The sequence below is a fragment of the Cnephaeus nilssonii genome (assembly GCF_951640355.1).
Source record: "Cnephaeus nilssonii genome assembly, chromosome: 3".
Classification (NCBI taxonomy): domain Eukaryota; kingdom Metazoa; phylum Chordata; class Mammalia; order Chiroptera; family Vespertilionidae; genus Cnephaeus; species Cnephaeus nilssonii.
This window is the reverse complement of record NC_137074.1, coordinates 46,102,161-46,120,532: the sequence shown is the minus strand read 5'-3', so window position 1 is coordinate 46,120,532 and position 18,372 is coordinate 46,102,161. Positions and strand designations below refer to the sequence as shown.

The following is an 18,372-nucleotide window of genomic DNA, read 5'->3' as shown; positions in this document are numbered from 1 at the left end:
TGTCACAACAGCTACCCGAAGACACCACACATCCAAAATTAGGAGTGGGAACTAAGTCAAAGAAGCAAGTTAATCAGTGTCTGGCTTCCTGAACCACCTTAGTGAAATAAAATGCCAAAATTCACAGATACATAGACACTCCTGCTGATGGCCTAAAATAGCATCAACTTCCGACTTAGCGAGCCAATTGCTAGCTATTGTGTTTAACTCTTCTGCCTCAATAGGGTGATCTTATTTTCAAGACGAGTTCCCTTCTCCCTTTCTCATTTCCACTTTGGCACTAAGACTAGACTTTGCTCTTTTTAAGGGTCATTAGACTAGAAGATACCACTTTGGATGGATTTATTAAAAGTAACTACTTTTGTGTGTAAAATAAGGTAGCACTGAATTGGGATGGAGCATTGGGAAAGTGGTTTCTGGAGATAGATATGCTAAAATCCCAAGAACCAGTTCCCATTCAAGAGGGAACAGAGGAATAGAGATGTGTCTCTTAAATTTTGTTGTTAACAAAATGAGTACTGCATTCAGCTCTTGCCTTATATCACCTGGAGTAAGTGGCTCAGCTGGGCACCATTGTTCTTGTTGGGGCGTCAAGAGAATGTTCCTGAAGACATCTGGTGTAATGAAAACAGAGTGATGGTACACCTGGATTTCTACCTGCTGCCTGGTCAGTGATGGGACACTTCAATCAGGAAAAACCTAATCAGATTTAAATAATTACCTGAGAGAAGCAGAGGAGAAATGAAATGGGATTTGGCAGAAGAGTAATATGATAGGCACAGACTCTGTGGGTCCAATCTGCTGCCAGGCCTAATTAGCTGACCGTCTGCAAGCTATAATCACAGGCACAATATATGCTGTGGTTAAGAGCCAGGCTTAGGGTTTATATTGTACTTGAAATACTTACTAGGCTAAGGGTTTATATTGTACTTGAAATACTTACTAGACATTAGGAAAATTATCTGAGTTTTTTTTTCTTTGCTTAAATTCCTCATCTGTGAAAGAATAGTGCCTATTTCATAAGGTTATATTCAAGAAATATGAATAACACATATAAAACCATTTGTGGAAATGTTTAGGATGAATTCAGACTAGAGAAACTCTATTGGAAGAAAAAACCTCATGAAGTGGCATAGAGAGATCTAACATGTCTTCTAGCTCTGCTCCTCATTTTGCTCTTTGGGGAAGAGCTATATAAAAAAGATATTTCTTCTCAGTGATCTTGCAGTAAAATAGGGGGTATAGACATACAAACACATATTTATATGTATATCACAAAGTGTATATATAACATATATACATATGTGTGTATGCATATTTAGAGAAAAATAGAAACCATACAACTTATGAATAAAATGTAACAACAAGAATTAGAAAGAACTCTGACTTAATTGCAGACTGTGTTCTAGGGTAGATTATAGCGTCTCTGTTGGTACAAAATTCTTTTTTTCTTGTTTTAAGTTATACTTGCAAGTGAAGTAGATTATACATCTGGATCTTGGACCCCAGCAGGACAACATCTTCACTTCATCATTCACATCAATAACCTGAATAAGTTAAACTCAAGGAAGCAGCAATTTCACCCTGGCCAGGTTTCTGTTGCTTTGCTGTCTCCCTACTCCCTACTGCCTGACCAAAGGACACTGGAATCTGAAGTAGTCTCAGCTTATTTAGACTCTGATTGGCCTCTATAAAGGCGACAGGTACATTTCTGAACGGTCTGGGCAATGATTGCATGATAGGTCTCAAACTCTATTGGAATATTTTAACCAAGGCAAATAAAATGAGACAATTTCAGCAGACTACAGACAAAGAGAAAAAAACCAAACTGGTTTTCTACTACCTACAATTATCTGCCTAGTAGTAATGCAACCTTTGTTCTTCTGAAAAACACTCCATTCTGATGATGTAGACACTGACAGTAAAGCTCTGTGGTAGTTGGTTTTCTTTAATTTTTGTCTTTGCATTTCTGATGAGAAAGTGGGTTATGATTCATCCTGCACAATCTGAGTCAAAATTCATTTTTGTCTCTTTTCAATTAGTTCTCCTGCATTCCACATTAAAAAGCAAGAGTAGTTTGCTCAGCAAATGAGAACATTGTGGTATGTCTTTGTGTGTTGCTTTCTCACACACAATGACTGAGAAACATTTTTTGTATTATCTAATGATATTCCAATAAGAAGAGAACATAATAAAAAAGTATTAATTCAAATAGAGGCAAGCACCAGAGGGGTTAGTTATTACAGCCTAATCATAATGGCATAAATCAAATGAGATGCTGCTCTAGGAAGTGATACTAACATCTCTTAAATTGTTTTATCTATTAAGGTTTAAGATGTATTTTAACATATATTTATTTAAACTAATCCTCACAATAGGTATATAAAATGAACAGGGATGGTAATGATCTTTTTAAATAGGTGAAATAATAGAAACTCAGGAAGGTTAAGAGGTTATATATAATTACTAGAAGTACAAGTAATTCAATTCAGAAAACCTAACTTGAAAATTTTGTTCTATCTCTTAATCCTTTCTTGGATAAATTGATTTCTCTGGAAACACAATAACTCCCATCTTAAAACTGGTAACCATAGCACATTGCAAATGTCAAATGTCACTGAAGTAACACAAAGAAGATATAAGACTTACACTGGGATTTCCTGACTCCAAGTTCAGTGTTGTTGTCACTATGCTATGTAACAAAAGAAAAATTATTTATCATTATGGTGGTGCTGTATTATCTCCACTGAAGGCCACTGTCACATTAATGTTTACCAATATTAATATCATTATGTATGCCAAAGTACTGTTAGCGAGCCACATTATGACTGACCCAGGTAAATCCTTAAACAGCAACACTAAGTTATTTCTTATATTCTGCAATCCTATTTTATTTTATTAAAATATATATATACTAGAGGCCTGGTGCATCAAATTCGTGCATGGGGGGGTTGTCCCTCAGCCCAGCCTGAACCCTCTCTAATCTGGGACATCCCTCTTACAATCCAGGACTACTGGCTCCCAATCGCTCACCTGCCTCTGCCTGATTGCCCCTAACCGCTTCTGCCTGCCAGCCTGATCACCCCCTAACCACTCCCCTGCCAGTTTGATCAATGCCTTACTGCTCCCCGGCTGGCCTGATTGCCCCTAACTGCCCTCCCCTGTCAGCCTGGTCACCCTTAACTGCCCTCCCCTGCTGACCTGGTCTCCCCCAACTGCTCTCCCTTCTGGCCTGCTCGCCCACAACTGCCCTCCCCTGCAGGCCTGGTCCCCCCCAAGTGCCCTCCCTTGCAGGCCTGGTCACCCCCAACTGCCCTCCTCTGCTGGCCTGGTCACCTCTACCTGCCCTCAACTGCCCTCCCCAGTAGGCCATCTTGTGGCGGCCATCTTGTGCCCACATGGGGGCAACCATCTTTGACCACATGGTGGTGGCCATCTTGTGTCTTGGAGTGACAGTCAATTTGCATATTACTCTTTTATTAGATAGGATAATTGATTTCAGAGAGGTAGGGAGAGGGAGAGAGAGATAAAAACATCAATAATGAGAGAGAATCATTCATTGGCTGCCTCCTGCATGCCAGCTACTGGGGATTGAGCCTGCAACTGGGTATGTGCCCTTCACCAGAATTGAACCTGGGACCTTTCAGTTCCCAGGCCAATGCTCTATCCACTGAGCCAAACTGGCTAGGGCCCATTTTGTTTTTATTAACTGACACTTAAAATGCTATTTTAAATGCAAACCTCAAGGAATGAGGAACAGTACTGAACAGAGTATAAAGTGGTCTAGGAAATATAATCCTTGAGTTTATTTTTCAATTTTTCTGAGGCACTCTGAAGCAAGTGCTGTTGTAATTCTGCATAAGGGAGTTGCTTTCCTATTCACCTACTTTTTAAAGAGGAAAATATATACATGTATTTGAGGTAAATAAATTAGGCCAAAGGGTCCCAGTAGATCATGAAGTCTAATTTCCTGAGATGAGAGATGAGGTCCATGGAAAAGGGCTGGCCTAAGACATCACAGCATGTCAGTGGGACAGGGTCAGGCCCAGAATCTGCTCTCTGAATGCTCAATACCAGGCTCTTCCCACCACTGCACTGCCTCTCATTATAACATGACAATAGAAAATAGCTCACTGGGTAACCTTAAACACATCACTTTGCTATGGTGTGCATCAATTTGTCTTCTTGTTGACTTATATCCAAATATCTCAATATTTTGCATATTAGAGGGTTCATGGATGAGTATTTTTTAAATTTAAATATGGTATTTAGTTTAATGTCTTTTAGGGGAAAAGCCACAAGTGCTTTAACCTATAAAATCAAAGTATGAATATTGTTGATATGGATGAAGATAAAGTAAGTTAAAATTTAATTTATTTAAACAGAAATGTTAGGTAAATGCTAGTATAGACAGTTTACGTGTTGGGTAAAGCTATGAAGGTGCCTTCTAAAGACCAGAGAACAGGAAGCTCTCAAACTAGAAGATTTCTGACTTTGCCGCGATCCTAAGGCTGAATAGGAGAAAAAGAGAAAGGCAGTGGAGGATAATAAATGTTATCCATTACCTCCTGCCTACTGCACCAAGTTGGCCTCCTTCAACAAGTCATTCCTGTACAGTGTTTTTGTTCTTTCCTGCTGAATTTTAACAACTGATGCTCATTTCCAGATAGGAGTAGAGCTGGGTCCAGGACTCATATATTACAGGCTTGAAGAGAAGCAAATGAGGACAGAGATCAGAGCTGCGCAGTGCTGTAATGAATCTGGAGGACTTTAATGCAACATGACTGACAACACAGTCACACTTAAGAAGAAGATCAGGATGAGACCTGTTGGGACTTCCCAGTTTATTGGCATTGCATCTTTTCAGCTTGTTTTTGTTTAAGAGCACTCAACTGTCTTCCATGAAAATTTTAACCATGGCCAACCTGTCTCTACTCTCCAGCTATGGTGTCTTCACGTGAACTCCTCTGGCATTTTATGTCCCACAGGTCAGCTGGTAATAGTGGCAAAAGCCTCTGAACCTAGATGAAAAAGAATGTCTTTTCCATATCCAGTAATGAAATCTACTTTCCATTAAAACCCTTGGTGCTAAAGGATTTAACAAATGCTTTCTCCTCTAGGCCATGATGGTAACTCATTTCTATTACCTCCCATAATATACACCAAAATGATTGGTGTACAGTAGGCACTCAATAAATATTTGTAGATGAATGAACCCATTTAATTAAAAGAACAACATATGCTTACCAAGTAGAGTTCCACAGATGTTCAAACAATGGCTTTGCTGACAGTTAATTAATTATGCCTTCTGACAATTCTAATGTCACTTCAAAGTCTGGAAGGAGATGATTATCTGAGTATTTTAGAGAAAGTTATGGGGAAAGTGCTGGTGGGGGTGAAAAAGGGTGGTTTGGAGGGAAAGGGAGTTGAGTTCACAGTTACCAATATTTGTATCTTTAAGATCAGAAAATGCATAATTAGCACATGTAGGTGCAGGTATCAGTTCTCAGTATACAGCCATAGATAACCCATGAACTGTATGAACTAAGACTTGTTTTTTTTGCCATACACAATGTGTATCCCACCAGCTCTTTCTCATCAAGAATGTCAAATTTGTTTTCACAGTTGTTAAAGGAATTTTGATCATAAAGTAGGAATCTCTTCTCTACTTTTCTTTTCATCCTTTGATAAAAAGAATGATGATCCCAATATAACCTAATGAGTGGGTGTCTGCTATTTGTATTAAGACAGGATACACATCAATCCTGGGTGATGTTTCTTTCACATCTTTGGAGAAACCTAGTGATCTTTCATAACTGGTTGCTATGGAAAACACATTTAACCATGGGGAAAGGATGTTTCTTTCAATATGATTCCCTGCCCATCAGACCCAATTAGATTAGACCATATGAAAATTATAGTATTGGGAACCAATGAATACAAATCAACCACAACTGCAGACTGGGGCGGGGGCAGGAAGGGAGGAAATGGGGTTTAGAACTTTAAAATAAAATCTTAACTATGTAACCCATCCATTGACCAATTTCAATCCTTAGTTTTCACAGAAAACACATTCAAAAGAGATAAATTCCAAAGGTGTCCATCTAATGTTGATTGAAGTTCAATGAATATATAAAGCATGTTTTAATCGATATAGTTTCTTATACCTTTAAGTGATTAAATAAAGGAATGAGAAATCAGAAAGGATATATGCACCCCATATGTTCATAGTAGCATAATTTACTATAGCTAAGATTTGAAAACAGCCTAAATACCCATCATCAGATGAGTGAATTAACAAACTGTGGTACATCTAAGTACACAATGGAATACTATGCTGCTGTAAAAAAGGCACTCCTACCATTCACAGTAGCATGGATGGACATAGCATTATGTTAAGCAAAATAAGCCAGATGGAAAGAGATAAATATCACATGATCTCACTCATTTTGTGGAATATAATGAACAACATAAACTGATGAACAAAAATAGATCCAGAGACAGAGAAGCATCAAATAGACCCTCAAACCTCAGAGGGAAGGCAGAGGAGGGTGGGGGAAAGGGGTAGAGATCAACCAAAGGCCTGTATGCATGCATATAAGCATAACCAATGGACATAGACACAAGGAGGGTTGAAGGCATGTGCTGGAAGGAGGGGAATGGGGGAAAAGGAGATATATGTAATACCTTAATAAATAAAGAATTTTAAAAAAAGGAATGAGAAATTCTGAGTTATAATTCATGGTTCTGTCACTAACTAGTTTGTGAACCTAGAAAACCTACTCTTCCATCTCTGAGGGGATTTTCCTAGAAAGTCTCTCGGACTTCCTCCAAATCAAATACTTTATGATTCCATAAAATGCTACATAAATATCTGTTAAGTGAATGATGTATTTTTCCTTTGTAGTTTACTGTATCCCATGTTCTTACACAGAGAAGATGGAATATCTGCTCACAACTTCACTTACATGTACATTCATTAACTAAACAAATAACAAATATCTCCTATAAACCAGGCATTGTTCTAGGACTGAAAACAAAACAGTGAACTACAGAAAGTTATTGCCTTCAATAGGACTTACATTCTAGTGGGGAAAACAGACAATAAATGTTACAAGCAAGTAATTTGACAAGGACAAGAAAAATATATTGGGGATCTCTTTAGTTATTTTGTATTCTATATAATAAAAGCCTAAGCGACTGTTACGGTGGAACAACCAGAATAACTGGTCGCTATGATGCCACTGACCACCAGGTGTTAGACACTCAACACAGGAGCTGCCCCCTGGTGGTCATTGTGCTGCGACAGGGGGAGTGCTGCTCAGCCAGAAGCCAGGCTCATGGCTGGCGAGCGCAGTGGTGGTGGCGGGAGCCTCTCCCACCTCCACGGCAGTGCTAAGGAGCAGTGAACAGGTAGGTTGTAAGGAGCAGTGAGCAGGTGGGTTGTAAGGAGCAAGGGGTCCCGGACTGTGAGAGGGATATCCGACTGCCGGCTTGGGCCCACTCCCCATGGGGAATGGGCCTAAGCCGACAGGCAGACATCCCCTGAGGGGTCCCAAACTGCAAGAAGGCACAGGCCGTGCTGAGGGACCCCTCCCCCTGGAAGTGCACAAATTTCATGCACCAGGCCTCTAGTTTGAAAATAAAAGAATTTAGCACAGTATGAAAACATAATTCCTAAGAGCTACTGATTTTATTTTACTATTTTTCTAGGCAAAGTGTTCTTTGTCCAAGTTTGAATAAGGTGTATCCAGGTCTGGGTTCACCAAAATAGCTGGCCTTCACCTACTTTCTCACCTTTGTGACTTGCCCTGACATTCCTTCCTCCTAGCAGAGGGTAACTATTCTTTATTAGAGTGAAAGTTTGGCCATACAGTTCAAAACCCTCCAAACTGTGTGAACTTGAATGAGTCACTTAGGCTTCAGTTTTCAGAAAAATGAAAGGTCGTTCTTGATAGTTTCTAAGATTAAATCTTCTTTATGGTGTATTATAAATCTAGGTTTCCAAATCAATGCTTACAAACACCCCATATAGCCAAATTAATTAAAAATTAACATGTGCTAAGATGGAACACATTAAAATGCTTAGGATTATTCATTTAGTGCTGTAAACATATATTTCCCTGAGCAAACACTTTGCCAGAAATCACCACCACAAAAGGAAATATACCTAATATGTCTCATTAAATAGAAAACATTCTATTCCCATGACCCACAGATATGTTAAACAAAGAGCTGGAGTGAGACAAAACAAAGAAATCCATTTTTCCCTAAATCAATACAGTATTTTCTCTAAACCACTCATTTTCTAATTTTACTTCTAGTGCGGTTTTGGGGTTTTTAATTAATTAGGTCATTTTTCTGTGGGGGGATATGCTTAAAGGCCTCTGATTCCATCTATATTAGAGGAAGCTGCTCACCTGGATTCATTTCCTAGTTTGTAATTGACAGGAACACTCTGGAAACCATTTTCTTAACACAAAATAATAAAAATAATAACATATAATTGACCTAGTACATCTCAGCTGAGACCCTCTAAGCATTTATCAAAACAATCACCTTGTCCCTTATACTGATGGAAAAGCTTCAGCACAGGCATGTCGACTGACCTTACAGTCCATGACCAATCCAGCAAGATGGTGCTAGGACAGTGCAGTGGGTGGAAAGTGACCCAGATCTGGAGTCAGTAGGCCTGGGCCCCAGTGCAATTCTGCTGCTTAGCAGACCTATGCTTTGTTAGGTTGGTGGTGGCCTTGGAGAGTGAGGAGTCTCTTAATCACTCAGATCCTCTGTGTCTTCATACATCAAATAGAAATAAACACATATACTGTGTATTTTGTGGGGCTGATGTCTAGCTCCAATGATATGATATGAATATCACAATTAGGCAGTACTTCCAAAATTGAATTTCACAGTCCATAAGATGATTGCATACTGATCACCACTTCCCCAACAAGGGGTTATTGAACTATGGCCTAGACTCTTCTAAGAATTTGCTTCTGTCTGTTAAAGAAAAGTTAATTCCTTATAATGTATGGGAACTTCTCAGTGTCCCCTCGCTTGCCTTTGGTGCTAACTCTGGAAGCACAATCCCTTCCTTTCTCACAAGGCAGTTATCCAACAGCCAGGGTACCAGGTATTCTTTTCTCCATACCTTCTTAACTGTTCTTCAAATGGTGCTTTTCACTTTTCTTAGCATCTCAGTCTAAGTATTCTAGACATGTTCACTTATTGACTGGTCTTACTAAACAGAAAATAAATGATTTATCATCCCTGTTGTTTGGGGCACTCAACTTCTTTTCCATGAACATTCACTGGATCTCCATTTCCTCACAATTGCAAAGATAAATAATACCAAATATGGTGAGTTGGTTTCTCAGTAATCAGGGAAAATGCCTGTCTATGCCTTTCTTCTTTTAAGGCTTACCAATGCCAGGTCCCTGCCACTTCCTATCTTCCACTTTCTGTCCAATTGTCCTCTGAGGCAGTAAAACTTCACTTGCCCTAGAACAAACTTATGGATATATGCAAATTTTCTCAACATGTCTCACTGACAATACTCAGAGACAAACAAAAACATTATTAGATAAATGCCAAGTTCTGTGAAGACAATTTACCTAGTGCTCCCTGAATTCTTCAAATAGCTCACTAAACAATTTAAAATTCATACACATCAGTTTTCTTTTTTAAAAAGGAACAAGACAACACATTGTAAACAATGCCAAGATAATTACAGCTTTCTGCTTAAAAATAAGTTGGTAGATATTTTAAGTTCATCCTCAGATATATTACACTATCCATTTCTGGAGTTACTGCATTCCAATAGTGCTGTCTTCAGTCTGAGGATCTGTACAGCAAGAACACCATTATGTTGGAGAGAATCATGCCATGATCACAGACATAGACATGTGGAATCTCTCACATACAGACAGATATTCCCTTTCAAAATGTAGGAAAGCACAAAATGTAGAGGCTCTGGATATATCAATCAACATGGAAAACTCTTGGGTAAATGCAAAGAGATGTGTCAAGTATATCTATATGATAAACTCAACCTTACTTTACATTTCACCCTCAAAACTCTCTGAAAAATGTAAGTTCCAATGCTGGCAAGTAGCCCTGTAAGCTCCCCAATTTTCTAGCAATGATACCTTTCTCCCCCATTCATTTTGATAGCTAATTTAAAAATTCTCTCTCCTATTTCATGTTCTGAAATTTACCCTAACTTACAATAATTTATAGTTCATTATCCCTTGTTCTTCTCATGATTTATCCTTGGAATTAAGAGTATCCTCTAGTATTAACATACTTTTCTAATTGTCCAGAGAAACAGGTTGTTCCATGATGCAAGCACTTGAACCAAGGCATGCAGTTTTGCTGCAAATTATTTGGGCTGAAGACCTGCTGCCTAGATGTGAATTTGCTCTTAGCTCTACCCTTCTTCTATGTTTCCTTTCTTCCCATTACAAAGTATTGTTTTGAGGCCCACTCAAGGACCCCAGTGTCAATGGGAAACTGCTATAGCCAAAACTTAAGCCAAAGTCAATGCAAAATGTTCAGAGCATAAGAGACTTTATCTCCCCTTCAAAGATATAGACTTACCCAACTGCTGTATTATGGTTAATTCTTTGTAGCATTTACTTAATACTGTAATGGAGGTCAACATTTTTTATAAAGATGGGAGATACAGACTGTGGGAACATTAAAACTAGTACCTTTTGAAGGAGAAATCATTAAAAATATATATCCAGCTAATACTTAAAGGTTCCTGCCTGTAATATTCTATTAAGGACTGACTTGAGAAAACAAGATGAACTGTAGTTATCAGTAATCTGCCTTCTCCCAAGGTCAAGAGCAGGGCTACAGTTTGCTGACATGGTTGCCTGGGAGCTATTAGGTGTGCTATCTTCCTAAAGTATACATCTGGGCATGATAAAAGCCCATGCTTAGTGCCACATCAGTTAACTCAGGAGTTATAGATAGTTAAACTCTGATGTCAGTGACATTGAAGTCCAGGCTACAACACTTATAGCCCTGGGGATAGATGGTCTCTCAATTAAAGATCATGACTTCAGGAGGGAAAGGATGACATGAGGCAGGGATAAGCAACTATGGACCAACTGCTGGAACAACATATGCCATTATGTAATGGTCATAAATCAGAGAGAACTTGATATTAAACAAAAAAGTCTTAATCCTGATACTTATTAGCTATGTGACCATGAAAACTTACAGAGTCACTCTGAATCTCCATTACTTCATGTGAAGAATGAAGACATTGTCACCAGGTTGGTCAGTTAGACCGCGGTTGTGATTAAGCTTTGTAAACTTGTAGAGCTTTAGGTAAATGTCAGCTTTTGTCATCAACACCACAATAGTTATTATGTCACCATAATAGAAAAGTTATGTGGCCTATAGAGGATTAAAAAAACACACAAGAAAGGGTAATTTCAAAGACCCACTCTAGTCATTAAAATAATCAAGTTTAGAAGGTACAGGAATATGACTCTACCTACTTCTACCATAATTCATAAATGAATTACCTTAGAAAGGAGTCTAAGATAATTCATTTATGACAGGCTTCAACACATTTTGGTGGAAAATAAGATGCCCCATGTAGCTGTGTAGTAACAGCATCTCTAGTTGTTTTAATGTGAAGTTTATTTTACTCTATCTATCTATCTATCTATCTATCTATCTATCTATCTATCTATCATCTTGAGTGTTTCAAAATTGTTTCAGACATCATGACATTGCACCCTAAAACCTTGAACACGTTGCTCCTAAAAATAATGATATTGTCCTATCTAATCACAATGTCATTACCATAGTTAAGACATTAACATGGATGTATTGTTTCACATAAAATTCATATTCAAATTTCTCTAACCTTGACCCAAATAATTATAATTTTTTAAAAATCTAGAACCCAATCAAAACTCATGTCTTGCAATTGAATAGTATGATACTTTAATTTCCTTTAACCTAGCATAGTCTCTTCTAACATTGACTTTTTAAAAAAGAATTTAGGAAAATTGCTTTGAAGAATGTTATAACATCTGGATTTGTATATTTCCTAATGGTTGGATTCAAGTTAAATACTTTAGCAAGACTATTACATAGGTATGTTGTATACTTCCTACTATATCATATCAACTGGCACCTGTCAATTTGTCCTAGTATTGATGATGCTAAATTTCATCATTTGAATTAAGAAGGTTCGCTCCAGACCTCTACATTGTAAAGGTATCTTCTTTGTATATAAGACATCTGAGAGGTAATTTTTTGATATCCCTCAAGTTAAAATAGTGGGTGGGGCTTCATTGAAACAAAGCAACATGACCACAGGGGAACCTACTCCGTTCACCCATTTACTTATATTTTGTTCCCCTTCTCTCCTAGATGCAGCCTGTAATCTAGTAGGAGATTTTTGACAAGGAAGCACTTAATGACTACAAATCAACTTTAGTGTCAATGAAAATTCCAGCATTAAATAGGCAAAATGGTTGAAAAAGAAAGTAGGTGATGGGGTTAGGTGGGTTAATTCTTTTAGGGTGGTATTTGGCAATGTGATTTCTAGCCTAGAATGGAATTAAGGTAAAATTCAGGTAGAGGGAAAGAGTGGACTCTTATAAATCTCTCTTGTGTCAGGCCCTCCTACAAACACACTGATATGTAGCCCTCCTTCCCTCATCTCCAGGCAGACTTACGGACTTTGTCTACTCTCACATAGGCCAGGCAGACCCAACACAGTGCTTATAATCTGGACTGACATCCTTGCCTCTCTTCTGTCCTTCCCAGGAACTCATGAACCCACTGAGAACAGAGCTTTTTTTTTTTTTTTTTTTGCATCTAGATGTCCCTAACAGCAAGCACATCTATCTATAGGCATGCAAAATTTCTCAGGAAACATTTAATGTTTACAGTGGAACAGTAAATGATAGTTCCATTAATTCATCCTTTGCTTTCTGCTTTTAAGAGATAGAGCTGACATTCAAATCAAGACATTCTGGCTTTGGAACCCACATTCTTAACCACTATTGACAGAACAGTTCCCACAGCATTTGACCTCAATGTGCAAAGGTTCATTATGTAAGATAAAATCACTAGCCTTTACTCAGGCATTAAAACTCCTCTCCACAGTGTGGAGGTTTCGCAAACTTTTTTTTATATATATATATATAAACAGAACTATTTTATGACACAGCAATTCCAATTCTGGGTATATATCCAAGGAAATTCAAAACACTAATTTGAAAGAACATATGCTCCCTTACCAGTATGTTCATTGCACATTATTTACAATAGACAAGCTATGGAAACAACCCAAGTGCCCATCAATAGACAAGTAGACAAAGAAGACTTGGTACATATATAAAATGCAATATTACTTGGCCATAAAAAGTATGAAAGCTTACCATTTGCGGCAACATGGATAAACATAAATGGTATTATGCTAAGTGAAATAAGTCACAAAGCACAAGACAAGTACCATATAATTTTACTTAGATGTGGAATCTAAAGAAAAAAACAAACAAACAAAACAGAAATAGACTCATAGATACAGTGAAAAAACTGAGGGTTTCTAGATGGGAGGGGGGGTGTAGGGTAGGTGAAAAAGTGAAGTGATTGTGAAGTACAAATTGGTAGTTACAAAATAGTCACAGGGATATAAAGTATAGCATAGGGAATATAGTCTATAATATTATAATAACTATGTATGATGCCAGGTGTTAGAATTATAGGGGGATAACTTTGTAAATTATATAATTGTCTAACTACTATTATATACACCTAAAACTAATATAAAATAATGTTGAATGTCAACTGTAATTAAAAAATTAAGTTATAAAAACAACAATAATAAAAGTCCTCTCTGTATTGCTCTCAACCTATTTCTCCAATCTTACTTCCCAATATTTATTTCTTCCAACATAGGTGATTCTCTTCACTGGTTTTATACCCTTCATGTTAAAAATTCCCATAATCAGAAATGACATTATTTCTATAATGTTAGCTACTTGCAAATCTCTATTAGCATAATTTTAAAGACTTGATTCAAAGGCTAACTACTCCATAAAAAACTTCCATTCTTGCCTCAGGATGTCCTTTCTTTTTTCTGAATTCTCAAAGAACTGTGAACTTTAACTCATCACTTTCTATCTTGAGTTATGATTAAACACCATAACTCTGTGCCCATCCCCTTTTAGACTATACTAGTAAGCATCATTAAAGTAACACTTATGTTTGCCTGTCTCCATATGTCTCTAACATCTAGAAAGGTAACTTGCATCTAATAGGTACTTAATGTATGTTTTCCACATAAAGCAAACTTTCCTTGAATAATCCTAGCCTCAAGTCATATTTTGTTCATGCTATCTACTTACAAGAGAATACCCTCTGTTATTTTCCATCTGTCCAAAGCTGATCTTCTCCATGAAAGCTTTATAAATACCTATCCTAAACCTTTGGAGATGCCAATATGGTCATAGCTTGGATTGTGGTGATGGCAACGAAAATGTATACATAGGTCCAAACTCACCAAATTGCATACATTAAGCATGTGCAGTTTTTTGGTATACCTCAATAAAGCTGGGGGAAAATCTTTTAGAAATAACAAAATGTATAGACCTGGAGCTTGGATTCTAATCCAGTAACAAAATTGACTAGTTATTGATATGGGCAGATTACTTAATATTTCTGTGTCTCAATTTCCTAATATGGAAATAATAATAGCATTTACTTTACAGGGTTATATTTTTTCAATGTGGATTAAATGAGTTAAGACAAAGTTCATAAAATAGTATTGCCAAACACTCAATAAAAGTTCATCATTCCACATTTTTATCATGGTTTATAAAGATCATTTGGTAATGATTATTTACCAATTGGTGACATATGTTTTATTTTTTATAGGAACTTAAATTTAAATTAATTATTAATTAATTTTAAGGGGCATGTCTTGTTTTCTTTAACTATGGGATAACTTTGATTATTGAGCATATTTTAAATTACAAGAACATAGCTAAGTACTTTCTATAAATATTTTATTCAATGTGATAACAGTATAAGTTAACTACTATTTCCATATTAAAGATAAAGCAAAATAAAAACAAGTATTTAGAGAGATTAGTAAGTTTTAAAATTGTCTAAGCTAGTAAGTAGTAGAGCTAGGATAGTTCTTGAAGGCAAATATAATAGTTAATTTATATGTTTCTCAAAGTGCTTAATATATGTTCATTAACACATTTTTCCTTATTGCTATGTAGGCTTTGCTATGATATTTGAAGCATATATACTTGGTATTATTACTTTTCATTTTTAATATACTTTAATACAGAGAACATACTTTTCACTTTTAACATGCTTTTAAAAAAAGTTTATCTTATTTTAAAATAAATCCTTCTTTCACATCAATGACAAGAACATAATATACTTACAGTATATATATATATGTAATATGCAAAATAGGCCAGGATGCCATAATGGGTCATGACTGGACAGGAGGAGGTTGCGCGCGCAGGTGAGGCCCAGAGCAGAAATGGAGACAGAGACAGGGGAGCCTGATTGAGCCACCGCAGCGGCTCAGGCAGCCCCAGAGTGGACAGAGGCAGGGGGGCTGGGGGATGCTGCAAGTCAGGCACAGGTCCCGGCTCCCCACAGGGTGCCTCCTCGCATGGCAGAAGGTGGGGCATCTCCTCGTTGCGCACTGGGCCTGTAGTATTTTAATAAAAGTAGAGACTTTTTTTTTTTACTGTTTTCCATGCCTTTGTGTTAATGTATATCAACTTATATTTAGCTTTTAGCTATCTTACATTTATGTGGGTTGATGCTGTTTCCATATGATCCTACTAGTGTTGAAAGAAATGACAAAGAACTTTTCTTCTTGATTTATCAAAGTAGAAAATGGGACTTAGACAGATGAGGAACATGACAATATTGCTCAGTCAGCGAGGAGAAGAGAGGGACAGAACCTAAATTCTAAGTTCTCACTATTGTGCCCTTTTAGCTAAGCTATGCTACCTTCTGTTTACAAATAAATGTCATGATTTTCACATCCTAACCCAGTCCACCTGCTATGTGGTTTTGAACCAGTGCTTTCTGTTTACCTTTTAATGCATGTTCCCCAATAAAAAGCAAATGGGAAGACATGCAAATTGGAAAAACTTGAAGAAGTACAAGCCCTGTGCTATGCATAGTGCAATTTCCCACCTCTGTGCTTTCCCAATGCCCCCAAATGTCTTTTCTCCACATGTATTTAAAGCAGCACTACTGAAAATGAGGTCAACGGATGGGAGTCTGACTAAGAAATGTTTGTCACCCTGTGATGAGACAAATACAGAGAGTATTTAGAAAAAATTACAGCAATTTAATAGAGTAATTTATCCTTGCTAAATCTGATAATGGTAAAACTTGGGTCTTCCATTTTTTTTTTAAATTTCACTTTCTTAGTAACTTATTTTAATTATACTCTATAAAAATACTGATCTCCAACAGACTGGGCAGGAGTCTTTCATAACAAAAAAAACCTGAGAGGCATGTTTAGGGTCCAGGTTCAAGTGCCACCAATTCTTCCATAAAGCATTCCTGATGTTCCTGATGAACAGAGCTTTTAAATTTTTATAACATTTGACCTAAGAAAGCCTCTCTCATGCCTCTTAATAATTTTCTCTATGTTAGTAATTATCTGTGTTTTTCTTCTCTCTTCTGAATAATTACAACCTCTTGGATGACAAATTATGTATACGTAACACCTCATAATTGGAATATAATTCATAAATTCACATTAAATATATGGACAGATGGATTATTTGTTCATAAGTATTCACGGGCTTAGACAGAGGAGAAGTTAAAAAAATATATAAAGGGAGCATCCTTTCCTGAAGTTGGATAGGGAAAGGAGTGGGAGCACAGTTTAGACACTGCCCAATTCCACATTTTATATATTAATACTAGTAGCCCATTTGCAGGAAGAATCCTGCAAGCGGCCGCTGCGGCTGCATGCGCTGCAGCTGCTGCCGCTGTTGCGGCCGCCACGCCTGCACCTGCGGGCCGCTGCTGCCTGCCCCACCCCGCCCTGCCAGGGCTTTCCCTCTGGCAGCCACCTTGCTTTCCACTTTTCCTCCCTCTTCCTTCTAAGTTGTCTTCAGTCTTCACTCCTCCCTCTCTCAGCATATGCAAATTAACCGCTATCTTTGTTGGGTAATTTGCACACTCACCCTGATTGGCTGGTGGGTGTGGCTTGGGTGGTGGGCGTGGCTTGGGAATAGTGAAGATGCGGTCAATTTACATATTACTATTTTATTAGGTAGGATTTAGACCTGAATACACACAAAAGCCCCTATTTCTGCATAACAAAAAGCTAATAAATGATCAAAAATTAAGTTTTAAATCAAACGTATCTCATGAGACTCTGAAGTACCCCTGAGATTTTAGTACAAGCCAAACAGATATCACACTATGGCAGTCTCCCACAAAACAACTTTCAGAACACTCAGTTGTGTGCATATGGATACCAACTCCAATGCATGCAGACTCCAGTCCTTTACCATTGGAGCTGATAATACTCCTACTTACTAATTAAGGAAAATAGGGCAGGAAATTTACTTCAGAAGTCAACTCTGGGACCCACTCACCAAAGTATTCGTCGGCAGGTGGATTTTCCATGTCATACAGCATCTTCTTGGTCAGGTGCTCCAGTTCATCTTCAGGGCGGAATGAGGGTGGACCAGCTGGAGGCCCCTTTGATCCTGTTTGTCCACTCTGTAAAGCAGAAAACACAAAGTCCTTTAAATGCAACCTAGACATCAACCAAGACAATCCAATCATGTTCGCGTTGTAAAGAAAAGAGCATTGGATATGGCTATTAGGAGACCTTGGTTTTAGACCTGGTTTTATCAGTTTTGTGTCTGATCTTGGACACAGCACTTGATTCACATGCATCATCTATCAGGCTTTAGAAATCCATGTGTACAACAGACTCTACTTCATTCAACAATTGCTAGGAGTCACTGTGTACCAGTTGTATGTTTATCAAAATGATAGATACATAGAGCCTCCATCTTATGGTGCTTATAGTGAAATAAAATGAGAGATAAAGATGCATCAAAAATGAAAGATAAAACAACTGTAGAAAGTGCACCATCAGGGTACAAATGCCACCTCTCATATAGCCTGAGAGAAAGAATTCCAGAGAAGAGGTGGTGACAGACTAGGATACATTCAGCTAAAAGAGGTTCCTCACATTAAGGTGGCATAAGGAGCTTCTGGAGCTGTGTATTTCTGGAATATTTATAATGTTTGAGATAGAAAATGAAACACATCTATTGAATACAGGTGTCCAGAAGGTGAAGGGCCTTGTGTTCCAGTCAA

General features: G+C 37.7%; 1 protein-coding gene across 6 annotated transcripts in view; it reads right to left on the bottom strand.

The window, feature by feature from the left end:
- Window positions 1–18,372, bottom strand: part of LPP (LIM domain containing preferred translocation partner in lipoma) — a 679,775-nt gene that overhangs the window by 147,873 nt on the left and 513,530 nt on the right. For all 6 annotated transcript variants that reach the window (XM_079766429.1, XM_079766432.1, XM_079766430.1 and 3 more), the window contains one exon: window positions 17,637–17,763. In XM_079766429.1, the coding sequence (XP_079622555.1) occupies window positions 17,637–17,763 (127 nt within the window). The remainder of the gene's footprint in view (window positions 1–17,636; window positions 17,764–18,372) is intronic.